A 17,418-nucleotide genomic window follows, 5' to 3' on the forward strand; every position below is an offset into this window, starting at 1 on the left:
GAGGTTTATCAGAAGTACATTACTCAAAATGAGTTAGGGGTACTGGGATATGTTAGTGCAAAAGCAGGGTTGTTGTCACCATGGAAATAGTAACTAGTGGTGTTAAAACGAGGCTATAACATAAGCCGAATTTACAAGAAAGTCCAAATAATTAAGAATTTATCAGACACGGCGCTTCAAAACGTTTATAAAGTTCCTCCTAACTCATCAATTCACAAAATTGAGCGATTTTATAAGGGAGTCTGGGGAACTTGGGGGAGTTTCTCTCCCTCTTCGTGGCTGTGTTTACCTATATTATGCTAATATGCTTGTTGTTCATCACTGTTAATAATGATCAGATTATTTTTATCCTGTATGTTCAAATTATTACATAAATGTGAATGTCGTGCAGTAGTTACATGGCATCATTACATAGACTGACCCTTCTTTACCCCAGCTGTGACTGACTCCCTCCCTTCCTCCTCCCTCTGGGTGTCATCCTGCACAGCTCACCGGCCTGCTGACGACAAAAGAACCCGGATCAGCACGTGAAGTCTGGCATGATCCGCCCTCACTCTTCAACATGTGTGTGAGGGTGTGTTTGTAGTACTGTAGTAAGGTAGTAGGCTGAAAGCCGCTGACGCACTTTATATGAGAAATCAGTTGTGCAGTTTAGAGTGGCACTGTGTAGTTTAGGAGAAGAAATCCAAGTCAGACTTTTTAATATTAACAACAGTAATGAGGTTAATAATATAAACTTTCCGTAACTTTATAAACAAGCTGTTCTCAGAGGAAGATAAGGTCCTCAGGTCACTGTTTGAAGCTAGAAAGGTGGCAGGGTACACCACATAAAAGCAAAGTCAAATAGCATCAAACTGTGTTTCCTTTGAGGTCAGTTTGTTTATTTAATTCATTTAGTCAGCTGGCAAAAACTCATAAAGAGTTCTGTATGAGGCAGAGGCACCTTGAAAGCCAACTTCAGATTAGTTGTGATTAAAGCGAACGTTATATCTTAAATCTGCAGAACAGATACGATATTTTTCTTCTTCATGATACACATGTTCAAATAAAGGAATAAACGCAAACAAAACAGAACAAACTTAAAAAAAAGTCTTAAGACTGTTATAATAAATACTACATTCACATTTTGCAGTGTTAAAGTTTGAGTTTTACATTCAGTGAGGTGGTGCTATATTAATCATGAAGTGCAGGAACTTGGCTTGGTTTCTGATTATTCTCATTCTTTGATTATTTAAAACCTTTTATATCCCATTTTATCTTAACTAAAACACAAGATTACGTCAACCATATTCATTTCAACATCAACTGTTTCCTCTTTTAGATTGTTTAATATATCTGCACAAGTGAAAACTGTTTTGCCACATTTGACACTTCCTTTTATCTTCTCACTCTATATCTGCTTATGTGGACCCGTGTCATATATATGCAATAACTTATTGAATAACTTATAGAAGTTGTAAGAGTTGTCCCTTATATCTTCTCTATTACGCAGCAGATCATTTTGTATACCCTATGTACATCACTATACTAACTAATTTTATATTTTTTCATTCTTTCCCTAGTTTACTTCATGGTCTCTGTTATTAAGAGGAGTAGTAGTAATATATGTGCTAGTATTTATTGTCTAGACCAAGAAGCATATCAATATTGTCATAATGCTGACATTATGAACAACATAATAAAGTAATATTAAAAAAAAAACAAAACATATACTATTATCTTGACTGTTATTGTAAAATCATTATTTTTATGTGATTTGCCTTAATATATGACATAATGTCTAAATGCGTCACAGAAATATCTTACATAAAAATGCTTGACAATTATGCAAGATGCAAACTGCAGCCAGTGGCCTGTAGAGGCGCTGCAGTACTGCATCCTGTCCACTGAGGGGCAGTATGACACCACACCACTGAAGCTCTCTGCCTGTCTGATGAGAACTTTCTCCTGCACATGATAATAATCAGTCTGTAGTGGATGTGAACCGCATTTTTCTTTAGTGCTTTTCACTTAAAAGACCAACATTTCCACAGAGTTTCTGTATTATAATCATAAACACATGCATGTTATTATTAATGTTGTTGGATAATAGTATAACAATTAATAATAGGCTGCAAAATTCTGTTAAAAGTCAAGGTTCAGAAGAAGAAAATACATTTTTTGAACAACAAAACAAAATACAGAAGTGTATTAATGGTTTTTAAACAAGCCAAAGATAAAGCTTCACTATATATATATTCACAATACAGCTAACATGGTGTAAAGCAATATACTCAGACATAATTACACAAAGCACATTTCAGACATAAACTAATCTAAAAAACCCACAAGGTTGAATGTATCCCAAATTATAAAAACATGACTGCATGACCAAGGAAGCACGTTTACATGACACACACTCTGCTGGCAAAACACTAACATCTATCATCTCGCCGTGGAGAAATCATGTTCATTTTGCTGTTACCAGGCAACCAACGCTTAATACGTGAGGACAAGCTCTGGAGGACCACAGAGCATGTAGAGAAGCAGCTGACAGCTGCCCACCTCCACCGCTCTCACCTTAGTTAGTCAGCAAGATGTGCTGCATTGCATCAAGAGCTCGTGGCAGACTGCTGGAGATGAAGTCAGTTAATGTCACCGGCAGAGAGAAGGGGATGTGCTGATGATGACATCTGCTGAGACAGAGGCTCTTTAGGCAACATGGATTATTGTCATTTAATAAAAAACACAGGGCTTTAAAGGTGCAGTGTGCAGATTTAGAAAAAAAAAACAACTTCAGAAACATCTTCACAGTCTACAATAATTACATATTGCACCCTTAATGTTCAAGAATCACATTGTCTCATATTGTCTTTGACTGCAGCACCTCTGTCGACAATGTGCTCTGATTGGTCAGCTCTCACAGGTCTGAGCAGGAATGTTTCTATGTTTGGTGTGTCTGTATTCAAAGGCACATTTTCTCAGTACAACCTGTCTATGAATTAAATCTTACTTTTTCCGATCGCAAGACCTTTAAATAATCCTTCATTTTCTCAGTGGAGCTCTTGTTGGAGTATTTCCGTCTCATCCCTTACGTTGACAGTTAAGCGATTCAATATTCAGTCAATAAAAGAAAAAAAAAAATCTTCACAAACACGTCCGTCTTCGCCAGAAAAGTTCCATCCAACAGCATTCAGAGGCTCCATGTGTTTCCATGCGGAGGGTCTTGGCTTTGAGATCCATCATGCAGCATGGTGCCGCTTTTGTTTATCATTTGTCAGCCAAACAATGACGCTAAGATACCGACATGATTTGTTTTACACTTCTCCCTGTCAGTCACTCTGTGAGAGTTGGGTGGGCGTCACAAAAGAAAACACAAATATTCCAGTGTAGTGAGTTTTTTTTTTTCTTCAGTTCTGGCGTGGTGACTGCAGTGTCATGCTAAGAATATGAAAAGGCCCTGTGGCATGGCGGGCAGCAGCGTGGACAGATGGTCGGTCCAGCTCAGACGTACAAGGAGAAGCCCCGGCAGAATGGATGAATCATCGTTCCACCAACTGTTCCCCTCTCAGCATGCTCTTCAGAATCCGACTTGCTCAATCTTTGTTATCGTGGACCCGACAGAAATGTTGTGTTGTGATGGATAAATCATCCGATGACCTCACGATGAAGCGATGCTAAACCTTGACGCAGGACTGCAGGTCCCGTCTGAAGCATCTCTAAATCTCTCTTACACACACACACACACACACAAAAAGCTTTGGATGGTGAAATATTTATAGGGAGGTTAAAGCTGATGGTGTTCCTGGGAGAAAAGCTGCAGACTCACTTTCACTTCACACTAGAGGTGGACGAGCATGACGACACACAGCAGCTTCTCACTGCAGGACGCTGTCATCTCTGCAGAGGTTCCTTCAGACAATGTTTGCAACTATCAAAACACAGTGTAGAAGTCAAATCTTCATTATGTGGGAAATGGAGAGTCCGTATGAGTCACTGATTGACTTGAAGGCTCCTGACAATGTGGTGGTTAAAATGTGTGCATCTGATCCTAATTGTGGAGATAAACTGCACAGCGAGCGTCTCCCACAGACACAGAGCTGCTGCGATTATGTGGTGAGACGTGTGGATGGAAATGAAAGGAGATTAAACAACCGCATGACCTGAAGTTACCGAGAGGGAAGAAGAATAGAACTGTGCTGTGGACGTCTGGGTCTCCTCTCATCTCTGTCACAGCGTGGGCTGTTTCCTATGGAAGCTCATGTCTGACAGCTAAACATCAACAACAGGATGAAAAATAAGCTTGATTAAAAAAAAAGTCAGAATTATGAGATTATTAAATGTCACGATTATGAGATCTGAAATACTAAATAAATAGTCATGATTATCAGGTACAAAATTAAATTATGAGATAAAAAGACATAATTCTGATGTAGAATTTCAGATTATGATTTAAAAAAAGTCATAAATAGGAGATAAAATGTTTAAATGATGAGATCATAAATGAATATTACAATATATATATATAAATTATATTTTAAGATAAAAAAGTCATAACTACGAGATGAATAATTGTATTTGTGTCAAATAGTTGAAATTGTGACAACAGAAGACCACATAATTATATGAAAATGAAAAATTATGAGATAAAAAGTCACAATCATCAGATGAAAATCGAAATTACGAAATACAAAAGTCATTACTATGAGATTAAAAGTCATACATATTAAATATAAAGTCATAAATATTAGCTATAAAGTGAAAATAATTAGACAGAAATGTCATAATATAAAAAGTCAACGTTACAACAGAAAAAATGAATCTTTCCCCTCATATTTGGGGATTTAAAATTAGATTATTGTTGTTTTTTAATTTCTTTCTTTTTTTTTAAGTCTTCATTATTTCTCTTCCTTTCCTGGCTTCCATACAAATGGTCTGTAAATAATAAATAAAGCAGAGTAAACAGCGGGATGACCTGTAGTTTCTGAACATCAGATGAATCTGCTGCTTGTGTCTCATTGCTTCACTTCACGTCTCCTCTTGTCATTGGGCCTTACGTGGTTCCGCGTCTGTGGTTCTGCAGCTCTGTTCCAGCCGCACCAGGTGGAGAGCAGCAGCCAGGTTGTGTGGTGTGTCACTCACAGCTGGCGCAGACGCTGATTGGCTGCTGGCTGCCCGCGGGGCTGCAGGCTCCTCCTCCTCTCCGAGCGGAGTCCTGCCCGTGCTGCGCTTGTTGCAGCGTGAGCGCGGAGGCTCTGTGCGCTCTCGGGTTACGCGTCTGAAGTTGTGTTCAGGAGGATATCGGAGACATCCAGGCGCTCAGAGGAAGGAAAGTAGAGGCTCACTGTGCGTCGTTTTCACTCTTTACGCGGGGAAATACAATTACGCGCTCGGGGGACGAGGAGGAGACGAGTTTGTGGCATTTAACTGGGAAACCAAGCATACCCAACAGTATGCGGTGCAGTTATGGCAGGCAAGGGTAAGACAGTCGTGAGGACGCTGGAGGATTTAACGCTTGATTCTGGTTATGGTGGAGCCGCGGACTCGGTCAGGTCGTCCAGCGTGTCGCTGTGCTGCTCCGACACGCATCAGTCCGTCTCGCATGGGGGCAACTGCTGGCATCTGACCGAATCCATGCACAGCCGACAGAACAGTTTGGACACCGTCAACACCGTCCTGGCGGAGGACACGGAGATACTGGAGTGCTCGGGTCAGTGCGCCAAGCTGCCCGAGCTGGAGGACGTGCCATGGAGCCTCGGCGAGGTGGAGTGCGCACTGAGGAAAGACGAGGAGCTGATGGTGGGCAACCCGCCGCCGGAGGTCCTGGCGCGGCTGTCCGCCCTCATCAGCCGCGCGCTGGTGAGGGTGGCCCGGGAGGCGCAGCGGCTCAGCCTGCGCTACGCCAAGTGCACCAAGCACGAGATCCAGAGCGCCATCAAGGTGGTGCTCTCATGGACCATCTCCGTCAACTGCATCACGGCGGCCCTCAGCGCCCTGTCCCTCTACAACATGAGCACCGGGGACAAGTTCAGCCGCGGCAAGTCGGAGCGCTGCGGGCTGGTGTTCTCCGTGGGGAAGTTCTTCAGGTGGATGGTGGATAGCCGGGTGGCGCTCAGGATCCACGAGCACGCTGCCATATACCTCACCGCGTGCATGGAGAGCCTGTTCAGAGAGGTGTTCAGCCGCGTCCTGCGCAGCGCGCTGGTGGAGAGGGACAACGGGATCCCCAAGTTTACGCTGGAGTCACTGGAGCAAGCCATCAACAACGACTCGGAGGTGTGGGGGCTGCTGCAGCACTACCAGCACCTCATCTGTGGGAAGAATTCAAGCGGTAAGACACGACAGAGAGAAATCAGTGATTGAATGGCCACATGTCATATCCAGTTTCCCCCCTGAAACCAGCCGAGAAACACCTTCATTCCACATGTTAGCAGATTTATCCAGGAACAGGTGGCTGCTTCAGACGCAAACATGCACCTTCATGTCCAGAGTTTCTCATTTTCTTCACAGTTTTGAACCTGAGAAGCTTCTTTTGTCAGAGGGCACAGTGACAATATCAATACAATAATCTGACTCACATTTAAACTGTTATGAGGCTTATGTGACTGCAAACATGTGCTGAGTACATCTGCCAGCTCTCAGTTCACTGTCACAGCGGGGGGCTTTTCTATGGAGGCCCATTTCTGACAGCAAGTGATACAAAAAACAAGATGAGAAATAAGCTTGATTAAAAAAAATGCTACTGAATGTCATAATTATGGGACAAAAGTCAGAATTATGAAATAAAAAGTCATAAATAATTAGATGAAAATGCTGAATTTAAGATAAAAAGTCAAAATCTGTGATAAAAAGCTAACTTTATGATGTAAAATGTAAAATAAATCTAAAATTCATGCGATCAAAGTCAATATCTGAGATTAAAAGTCACAAATATGCGATAAATAGTTTCAATTATAAGATTAAAAAAATAATTATGAGATAATAAGTCAAAATTGTGTGATAAGTCAAAATGATTAGATAGAAAGTCATAATTTAAGATAAAAAGTCATAATTATTAGACAAAAGTCAGAATTATCAGATAAAAAGTCATAATTTTCAGTTAAAAATGTGAAATTATGAGACAAAAGTCAAAATTCTGAAATAGAAAGTCAAAAAATAATTAGACAAAAATTCACATTTATGAGTTAAATTGTCAAAATGATGAGATAAGAAGCAGAAACTAAGATAAAATGAGTCATTTCGACTTGTAAATATTGTTTCTGGATGTTATTTGGGATTTGTTTCCTGAGTTCGTTCCCTCCTGACAGTGCTGGATATTAATCACCGGGCTCAGACCTCCGACACCAGAACGCTCTCAGTTTCAAAGCCGTGCGGAGCTTCAGTCTGAACAGGTATTTAGTCCTGAGCGACTTCAAACAGCTCCTGCTTTCTCGAAGCTGCTGTGTTCCCACGTGAAGAATGTGGCTGCTAATGAGTGTTTATGTGCGAGTGGTGAGTCGTGACGGTGCCGGAGAGCAGGGTTTGTGTTTATATCGTGTGTTTGCTGGCCTGGTTGGCAAAGCTATTACCGTCTCACTCCAGAAGGTGTAAGCTGTCAGTGTGGGCAGGCCCTCTCTTATCCAAAAGCCCTGAATGAGTTGGCTCCGACTACAAAGCAGAAGGGACTCGAAATGTTATGTCTTTAAAACGCGAGGGCCAACTGAAGTCTGAAAATATCGTGGTGCAGCTAATTTGTTGTAGCACGATTGTTTTCCTCGCAGATAGAAAGTTAGTCGAGGTGAACAACAAAGATGCTGAGAGGAATTTGGTGCAGCTTGGAAAGATTGTTCCAGAAGCTCTGAGATAGAAGATTGTGTCATTAATCCAGTTTTCCCTCTCACAGCAGACTCTTTTCTATAATCCTAGACCCTTTAGCCTCCGTCGTATACAACAAAAAACGTAGGTCTAATGTAATTAGTCGACTGATTGATGATTTAGATTGACATTTTAATGTTTCAAGCTTCCTCTTACATAATCACAAACTGAAAGATCGTTGGATTGAGAAATTAACCATCATTCGGTCTGTAAAATGTCAAAAACTATTGAGAAACATGTTACTTGTTGACGATAGCACCTGGAAAGATAAACTGATGGTGAGGAATTTCATTGAAATCTCATGCAACAGGTTATTTTCCATGACCCTTTAGTCTCTGGTAAACAAACAACTAGTCCATCAACTGATGACTTTACATGGTCATGAGGCAAATTTCAATCAAAAATGGAAGACATCTTTCTGACACAAGCTTCTCAGATGTCAACATTTGCTGCATGTTCTCAGAAAAAAACAACTTTCAACTGTAATGTTAAAAAGAGTGATAACAAATTCCCTTCCTTCAGATCCACACCAAAAGTTAATTGGGGTCCATTCTGGGTCGGGACCCTTCCTCCATCTGAGTTTGGTGGAAATCTGTTCAGTAGTTTTTTGTGTCATTCTGCTCACAAACCAACAAACGCTACAACAAACAAATGATTTCTAGCAAAGGAAGCAAAAAATGCCAAACATTTTGTTTTTTCAAACATCTCAGATGTGAATATTTTCTTTCCTCTTACATCATCATAACCTGAACGTCCTCCAGTTTGGACTGTTGGTCTCACAACACAAAGATGTTACCTTGAGCTCAAAAAAAAACAACTTCACCAGAACCACGATTAACATTTTTCACTCAACAATAATCCCTGCAGCCCAGTTCTGACTGTAGTAGTTCTACTAGTAGAACAGCGGTCAGTAGAGCGTATACCTCCGCCAAGTCCCAACAGCCCCCTTTCGATAACAGCCATCTCAGTAGGCCAGAGGTCTTTCATCTGAGAAACGAATGAAAATGTCATGAAAACAGCCCATTTCATGATATTAAAGAAATAAACTCCTGGATCTGTCTATTCTGGGTCGAGGCCCTTCCTCCATCTGAGTCCTGCTCAGAAATCAACCTCAACAAAAGCACGGGGGTGAAAACATCACCTCCTTGGCAGCAGGCAGGTACAGAAGTCGAGCTTGTCGGATGTGAATATTTGCTGCATCGTCCTCGTTTTACATCGTCATGAACTGAACATCTTCCAGTTTGTGCTGCCGGCTGCACAACAGAAAAGATGTTACCTTGTGCATGAAAATGCCACCTCCGAAATGATGATGATGAAGTGTGAAGAGTCTTACTAATATCGAGAAAAATGCGGATCACGTCCTCCTCGTGTATTCTTTTGTCGGACCAGCAGCTCCTAACAAAAAAACTTTCAGTCTACAGTCACGTGAGGAGCAGTTTCAGACGCCAGAACCAGAAAATGCATCTGAAACGATAAACTGATTATCACAACAGTTGATTCTTTTTCTGCCAACCGAGCGACTGATTTATCGACTATTTGTTGCAGCTTTAAACAGACATTTTCCTCTCTGTCACCCTTTAATCCCCTCGTCCGTCCTCTCAAACCTCTCTCCCCGTCTGACGCTGATATTTGGCCCTGCTGCTCTGCCTGGAAAATTGCAGCAGAGGAACAGGTACTTTCTCTGTAGACGGCGTGCAGAGCCGAGCGTTCATCCCCCTCCACTCCCGCCCCGTGGAACGCATCATTTCCTGATGGTGCAGAGGAGGCTGCAATTTGCACTCGCACAAAAAAAAAAAGAAAAAAAAAGCAGCGTGATGTCATTCTGTGACAGTTAGGGCAGGCAGAAAAATGTGGGGATTTAAAAACGTGCAACCCACAATTTCCTTTTGAGAAGAAGAAGACAGATTGAATAGTCAGTCCTGCAGAATCACCGACATGTTAATCAGTAACACTCGCGCGTCTGTCGTTCCCTTTGTCCTCTCGGTGGTTGTTTGGTTTCTGGAGCTTTTTGCCAACCAGGAACGGTAATGAGAACGTGTAGGGAGAGATTCTTCTCTGTAAGAAATGTGGTCTCTCGCTCAAAATTTCACCTGCAGAACAAAAAGCAGTGCAGCACATAATGAGTAAATCCAGGTTGCTCTGCACTCCCACTGACCGTACGTGACAGCCTGCCTGCACCGAGTAACGAGCTGAGCTAAACGGAGCCGTTTCTACTCTCCCTTTGTTTTCACGCTGATGTCTGACCTGTACGTTCTGATTATTTCTTACCTAGAATAGAGGACGTTTTGAATTGTGCAGGTGCGTCTTGTAACACTCATTCTGAAACTAGCGACACCTCTATGGTTAACTGCTTACAGGTGGAGGCAAAGGCCGTTTAGGGAGGAGAGTTTCAGTGACTCACGAGGATGTTTTCTGGTCTGACGCCCCTTTGGAAGGATGACCGCCCAAATTTATTCATTCACAGATTCATGTGGGTGTTTTCTGATTTCCCACCTCTGCTGGTCGACTTATTTTAAGGTACAATTCATACTCCAAACAAACAAACATTCTGGTAACTGCAGTTAGCCCAGTTAGCTGTGCAGCTAGTGGTCTGGACAGGGGCTAGCTAGTTAGCATGCTAACTTCACATTCTTTTCATAGTTTTAGATGATTTTTTTAACGATTTTAACTAAAATTTCACTTTTTATTAAAAAATGCTGGACTGAAACTGCATTCTGTCATAGTCACACACTTTGTTAACACAGAAACCACCTTGACTTTCTTAGTACGAGGTACAGCGCTACAACAATGCTACGCTACTTCTGCCTTTGATTTTTATGAAGAAGAAGAGGTTGCGATTTTGGAAAATGTGGTAATTTTTTGAATTGAGCAAACAACAGATGCTTTAGCTTGTCTGAGGAGGAAGGTCTTGGTATCGAATCTTTCACCCAGTGTTCAGTTCCCAGTCCCTTTACATCCCTTATCTCTACCACCTAGACTTACTCCTCCGATTTACGCGCTATGTCCTGGTTCTTGTTATGTTAGAGGGCTAGTAGCTAACTTGCTAGCTAGCTTAAGTTACGTTGTTGATACTGATTTGTGTAGTCCTGCATTTCAATGTCTTTCAAAGTTGCAACTATGATGGCGTACGACACCTGAAACGTAACTGAAGAATCAAATTTAACTTGGTGCCGCTCCTCTAATGCAGGGTAGGAGCAGGGGACGCTAATATTCACATATAAAGCCAGGTAATGAAGCGGTGATGTTTCTTATTTGTTGACTCAATCGATAGCGTGAACTGTTCATCTGTATCCATCAGATAAACGTCACACGGCATCGACGACACTTGATGATGAGGGTCTTGAAGGGTTGTCCCGTTTCACAGGGGGAGATTTCAACCACCAGCCCTCATGACTTGAAAACAAGGAGTAGGGGTAAAGTTTGTAAATGAGATTGAGCCCTCGTCTTCTGCAGTGACTTTAATCTATACGATGTCACTGTCGTAACGCATGGAAAACCTTAGAAAATACACGAGAGCTTTGCTTCGGGTTGCAGCTCGAGCTCTAGTGAAACGTGAGCCATTCATCAGCCTGCGTGGACAGCTGTATTGATTACCACAGAAGTGTATCTCTTCCATCAGAGGCATGTGAGACGGGCGGCCGAGCAGCGTGACTGAAACGCCTGCTGTGCCGACAGGCCTTTAAGGGCGAGACGGGTGTCAGAGGCGTGATTGTCTTGTCTTGATTCAAGTCAAAACAAAGTGACGCGCCATCGGCTCGTCGGGATCCAAAATGCCGTCCTATTTAACGGAAAATCTCCAGAAAGGAAGCAGTTTGAAGATATTTGTTTCTTGGAGCGACTGCTTCTGTCGTCTGTCTGTGGCGTCGTGGAAGCCTAAATAAAGCTCTTGCAGGCGGACGTATCCTGACGTACGCTCGACTCCCCTCGCGGCGAGCGTGACGTCAGACACAAACGGCACGGCCATCAGCTCCCAGAAACCTGCCGGGGCGGCGTTTAAATTTGGGATCCCGAATGACTTGATTGCTTCTGATTACGTCTGACCTTCCCTGAGGAACCCGGTCCGTCCTCCGCAGGACAGATGACACAACATAATGGAAGTGCATCGCCTGCTATAGTCGCTTTATTAAATTAGCAGCAGGGTGTCTGCTCTCCCTCCTTCTTCGCTCTCAGTCTTTCACACCATATTTTATTGTGTTTCCTGCTCGAGGGCGGGCTCTGTGTTTGCATGTTTATCCTCCACTGTGGTTTTTAATAAGCTCAACTCATAACCACATGATTCTGGCAGAGCCTTTTGTCGTCCATTCTGTTATTATTCTCCGCCTGTCCCTTCTCCTCCTTCCTTTGGGTGGTCTCGCAGATGAGCTGACAGATTGCTGCCGTGCTGGTGCAACCTGGGCAGGCGAGCTGGTCGTGATGGATTTTTTTTTCATGTCATGGTAATTTCAGAAGACCAAAAAAAGGCGGCCACCCCCTTCCACCACAGGCTTCATTGTGTGAAGTTATGCAAAGTTGTTTTTTCCCGGAACGGGATGCAGATTTTATGAGCTGCATCCGTTTTTCTAGTTGCGGCTTTTGGAAATATTGACTTTTATTTCATATCCTCCTCGGTGAATTTCACGGGAAGAAAACACCTATAACTCTGCTCCTGCAGCAGTTTGGGACCGGGGCCCTCCCCCCCTCAAAAAAAAAAAAAAAATGTTGTGGTGTTTTATTACTTCTGTGTCATTGGAGCGTGGATCCCCCTTTCCGTTTTCAGAAACTAGGTGAAAGCAGTGGGTCAGGATGAGATAATGAGACGAGTGCGAGAGCGCTGAATGCTTAATGTTGTGAGGGCGTAAAGTGCGGGAAGAGAAAGCAGGCTGGAGTGTCAGCTGGAGGAGGTGTTGGTGAGGGGCCACTGGCGCAGGTCCCTCAGAGATATAATTACGCAGCTCTCTTTAATTAACACTTGTGCTTATCTGGTAGTCATTAAGATTAGGAATTAGCAACGGGAAACACCAGGGAGCTGGAGAGAACAAAGATGATAAGTCCTCTCATTCATTTTTTCTTTTTTAAACACCCGTTACGCAGGTTCCACGTCGGCACCTTTGATCCGATCGGCCTGTGTGGGCCGCGATAAAACGTCTTTGAGACATTCAGACTCGTGGACCGTCGCTGTCACGGTTCACTGCTGAGCGGTGAGACAAAGGAAGCCGTTACGTCAGTCGTCCTTGGCGTCGCGTAGACGACTGTGAAGCCGATCAGGATGAAAGACTGCTGATAGACGGCTTCTGAATGCAAGTCAGCATTTTCCATTTTGACTGGAGCACCGTACACACAGACACTAGATGTAAAAGATACTGATGAATATACATGACGATTTTTTTTGGCCAATATACTTCAAAGCACATTTCTTTGACAGAAATATCTGAAACTATGAACTGCTGTGTGACTAAATATGTACAAATTTAGACAAATATGTACATTTTAAACTTCAGAAGGTCATTGTCCTCATAAGAAATTGACATTAGCTCATGAAAACATAAACGCAGCACAAGAACATGTCACTCTTTTGCATATTTTATTCATTATGAATCTAAATGTTCATTAAACAAAAGTCTAAATGAATGTCTGTGTGAAAAAAATGAGAAAATGTGTTTTTAAGCACATTATAAACAAGCAAAAATCTAAATTAATGTACATTTCAGATGCAAACATATAGAAATAAACATATACCAAGTAAAACTGGTACATTTGTCCACCCGGTGATGTCTAAAGTAACAGGAAGCAGGCTGAATAACTTCCACAATGCTTTAAAAATAAATAAAATATGTGTATAAAAGAAGTATCCAAGAAATATTCAGGAGAAGGACTATATATGTGTGGAAAATCTGCAGAGTTAAGAGCCATGCTAACATGTTAGCATGTTAGAAAAAGAATTAGAAAAAGAATTTTAGATTTTATTTGTATTTTTTCAACCTCAGATATACTCAGCAGGAAGACGAATAAGAAATATGAATTCAGAAAGTACAAAGAAATACGAATGACTGTCAGCAACAGCCAAGCTAACATGTTAGCGGCTAACATCTGCTAACTGTCTTAGAGTAAAGTAGTGAGACTTCTTCCCTACCATAAACATTGTGTGTCAGTTGTGTTATTATATTCACACACCTTTCAGCTCCATTTTGTTTCTCTCTCTTCACTTGACAAACACAGCTTACATCAGTTTCTTTTTTTTCTAAAACATAAATCCCTGGTGATTTTCTATAATCCTCCTCCGGCCATATTATTTCTTTTCGCTGCACAATGAAAACAAAGTTAAACCCGTGACTCTGTTTCCTGTGCGTTTGCCAAACTTAGATTGTACAATAAAAAAGATATTAAGCCGGTAGAAAAAAAAAAAACATACTTCCAGTTTTTGGAAAGCAATCAAAAATCACGACCATGTTGTCGACCTCTGACCTCCTGCTATGGGCGTGAAGTCGGTACAACAGGACGCCTTTTGCTATTTGACTTATCTGTGTGTGACGAGGGAAAACAATGACCTGATTGTACAGTACAAGTACGTAAAATACATCCGGCTGATGCCACGGCGAGATGAGATGACACGCGTCCCAAAAGCCTGGAGATTCAGCGGGCGCCTTTGATGGCGACACAATTTGTGTGACAGTGGCTGTCAGGAGACGGTGCGCTGGTTGATGTTATCTGTCAGCCGTACGCACATTTAACTCAACAGTTACGTCCTTGAGGGAGTCGCGAATCAGTTGTGATGCTGCTCCAGCTTAAAAAACTTAAGTGACAGGTTTTGGGTTTTTTTGTGTGCTGTACTTCTTGACAAAGGACTTTCTTCCTGATAAGCAAGTCTCACAAGACGACTCCGAGGCTGTCGGGTCGGGTCGGGTCGTGGTTTCTCTTTTGATTTCAGATCATAGACGTCTTTCACTTCTGCTTTACTTTAAATGATTCACGAGTAAAATAATCAGGCTTGAACTTCACACTGACTCTAGAATGGTTTGTTTGTGTGTGTTTTAAAGGGTTATTTCACCCAGTTTTCTAAAAAAAACAAGATATATTCTATGTTACAACTTCATATTTATACCATGATATCAATGAAGAAAAAAAACAAGAATTTCCACATTTTGAAATTATTTTATGGGGTACACTTTTTGAAATGATGAACTGGTGCACCTAGTGTGAAACTGGTGTGAAAAACTAATTGTGGACCCTGGAATGCTTTTTTTTTTTCTTTAATGTAAAAGCACAACAATAGAATACACAGTAAAGTCTGATTAAACAGGTCAACATAAGGAATGAAAGAGAAATAGAGTGTATAACAATTAATCTGTAAAATCGTAAAAACAGCAAAGGATGAAATGTAAAAAAAACAGTTGGTGCATCAAAAATAGAGCAGTGCAAGGTTTTTGCAACCTCCACAATAAAGTACAGTGTAACTCAACAACCAAAAAATAAACCTAAAAATGTAAACAGCACATTTAAAGGGAGGGGAAGTCTTTAAAAGATGATGCCGGTGAAGCCAGAATATATGTTTACACATGGTAAAGTATTTTGATACGCCTTTAAAATCACAGCTCCTCCTGCATCAGAAACCTCAGAGATGGTATCTCCATGTCATGGGGCGTGAAACCAAAACCATCTCTGTGGCGAGGAACCGGTGGACCCACACAGGGACCACGGTTCCCCAGTCGCACGGCGCTGAAAACACTTGACTCTCGGCAGAAGTGAGAGCACGACGATTTGAAATCAAAAGCGAGACTTTTTTATTCAGCTGCCGTGATGGTGAACACGTAGTCTGCGTCGCTGCGAGATTTAAATCGCACCGTTTTTTTTTGCGTTTCGCAGTTAAAAAACACATTGCATCTCGTCAGCTGCACTGTATGTTTTCCTCCCTGTCAGGCGTCTGTGGGTTTCCGTTATCGCAGCGTTCGCTCTCCCAGCGCCGAGCTCGTGGTTGTTCTTTGAACTCTGCGCCGAGGCTTTTGATCACACCCCGAGCACAAACGCTTTTTTTGTGTGTCGCTCTGCGGCTCACAACACTCTTGTTTGTGCTTCAGAAAAATAACCTGACTGTGATATTCTGCAGAATGGGGGAAAAAAAAAAGCAACCAATATGAAGAATTCTGCGAAAACTCGACTATGACTAAAGCTTTTGACCGCGTTTGTAGCTCACACATCGCTTCATGACTCAGGCTATCGACCGGTTGTGAAATCTTTAGTTTTTCTGTAATGCTGATGTCATCGTCGGACAGGGAATGAGGGTGCCGGGCCTGAAAAAAAAAAAAAAAAATCACATCCTCTGACAGCCATTTATTGAGTCAGGGATTGTTTTTCGTCTCTCTGGGACTTTTCATGATTGCTTTTTGAACGGCCAGTTCACAGGCGCTGTCGGATCAACCTCGTTTGAGTCTCCTCGAGCTCTCAGAGAGACGGATTTCAACTGGAATCAACAAAATATGTACCATAACAAAAAAGCTCTCAAATTATTTGGTAAGAGGCAAAATGAAAACCGAGTGGGTGCCCTCCTGCCTCATTAAACGGATTGTGAAAAAGCAGGTATGCATCGGGACGTAATCATATCACTTCAGCGGTACATTCAAGTTTGCTTTGGTGACTCATTACTACCCAGCCCCTGCGCTGCTGAATTATGCAACAGGGTAGCTGACTTACATTGTTCCAGCGCCACGTACTGTTTTTAAAAGCAGCAGGCATCAATCAGATCGCCTCACTTACTCCCACTTACTCCAGACTCCCGGAGTTTAAATTGTTTATGTGAAGAGAAATATGATTTACATCAGGATCAGCCCACTTTCTTTCATTCCTTCATCTGAATGCTCACTCTGGTTCCTCCGCTCTCTCTCTACAGATTGGGCTGTTGACACCTGCCTCTCTGCAGACTGTACTTCAGAAATGAATGAAAGCGACAGACGCTTATCTCTCCGCTGACTTCTTCCCGCCAGATCGTTTTTTTTTCCTCACGCTTCCCTTTCAAGTCAAACTGAAATTTGACAGAGCGCCTGTGTACGTTTATTTTTGCACGAGGTAACAAAAAGCGAGATTTAAAGCGTGGCTATCGCGCAAAGAGGACAAAGACAGTGTTGTGGAGACACCGTCAAAGCTTTGGGCTCCTGGGTGGGCATTTAATCGTGGATGACACTTAAGTACAAATTTGAGGTTTCATCTGGCATTTACATTTTCTTTAGTCCACGTCTCTGTTTAAAAACCCTCTTGGATTAGCTGGCTTGCTAACACGAGCGCTCGCTCCCACTAGACGTCACTTGTTGTTCATGTTATTTCAGCACTTCCCTGGAGTTCCACCTGTTTTCCTGCAAGACTCTGCCTCTGATTGCATGAAGAAAGCCTAGATGTAGTCGCGGTACTCTTTTTTTGTTGCTGGGATAAGGCGAGAAAAGTTCAGCTGATTGAATCACACACACCACAAATGAGATAAGACTTAGCAAGCTAGCATGCTGTTCCCTAACTTCAGTGGTCGCCTGGTTGGTGAAACAAACAGGCAGCAGTGCAGCTGCAGTGGATTGTGAGCTGTAGTTTCCCCAGTAAACACACCAGCTGCAGTGTCTCTGGACTAGT

At 42.3% G+C, this 17,418-nt stretch overlaps 1 protein-coding gene and 1 long non-coding RNA gene across 6 annotated transcripts in view; both read left to right on the top strand.

Annotated features, from left to right (window-relative positions):
* Positions 1–17,418, top strand: part of LOC119032215 — a 1,052,400-nt gene that overhangs the window by 64,803 nt on the left and 970,179 nt on the right. The gene's annotated exons all lie outside the window — the stretch shown is intronic.
* LOC119032171 (ankyrin repeat and BTB/POZ domain-containing protein BTBD11-A) overlaps positions 5,012–17,418 on the top strand; it is a 180,088-nt gene continuing 167,681 nt past the window's right edge. The window contains exon 1 of one of the 2 annotated variants that reach the window (XM_037121058.1): positions 5,012–6,310. In XM_037121058.1, coding sequence (XP_036976953.1) covers positions 5,446–6,310 — 865 coding nt within the window. In that variant the 5' untranslated portion in view covers positions 5,012–5,445. The remainder of the gene's footprint in view (positions 6,311–17,418) is intronic. The other variant, XM_037121057.1, reaches the window with a different exon arrangement.

The sequence above is a fragment of the Acanthopagrus latus genome, chromosome 14, assembly GCF_904848185.1.
Source record: "Acanthopagrus latus isolate v.2019 chromosome 14, fAcaLat1.1, whole genome shotgun sequence".
Classification (NCBI taxonomy): domain Eukaryota; kingdom Metazoa; phylum Chordata; class Actinopteri; order Spariformes; family Sparidae; genus Acanthopagrus; species Acanthopagrus latus.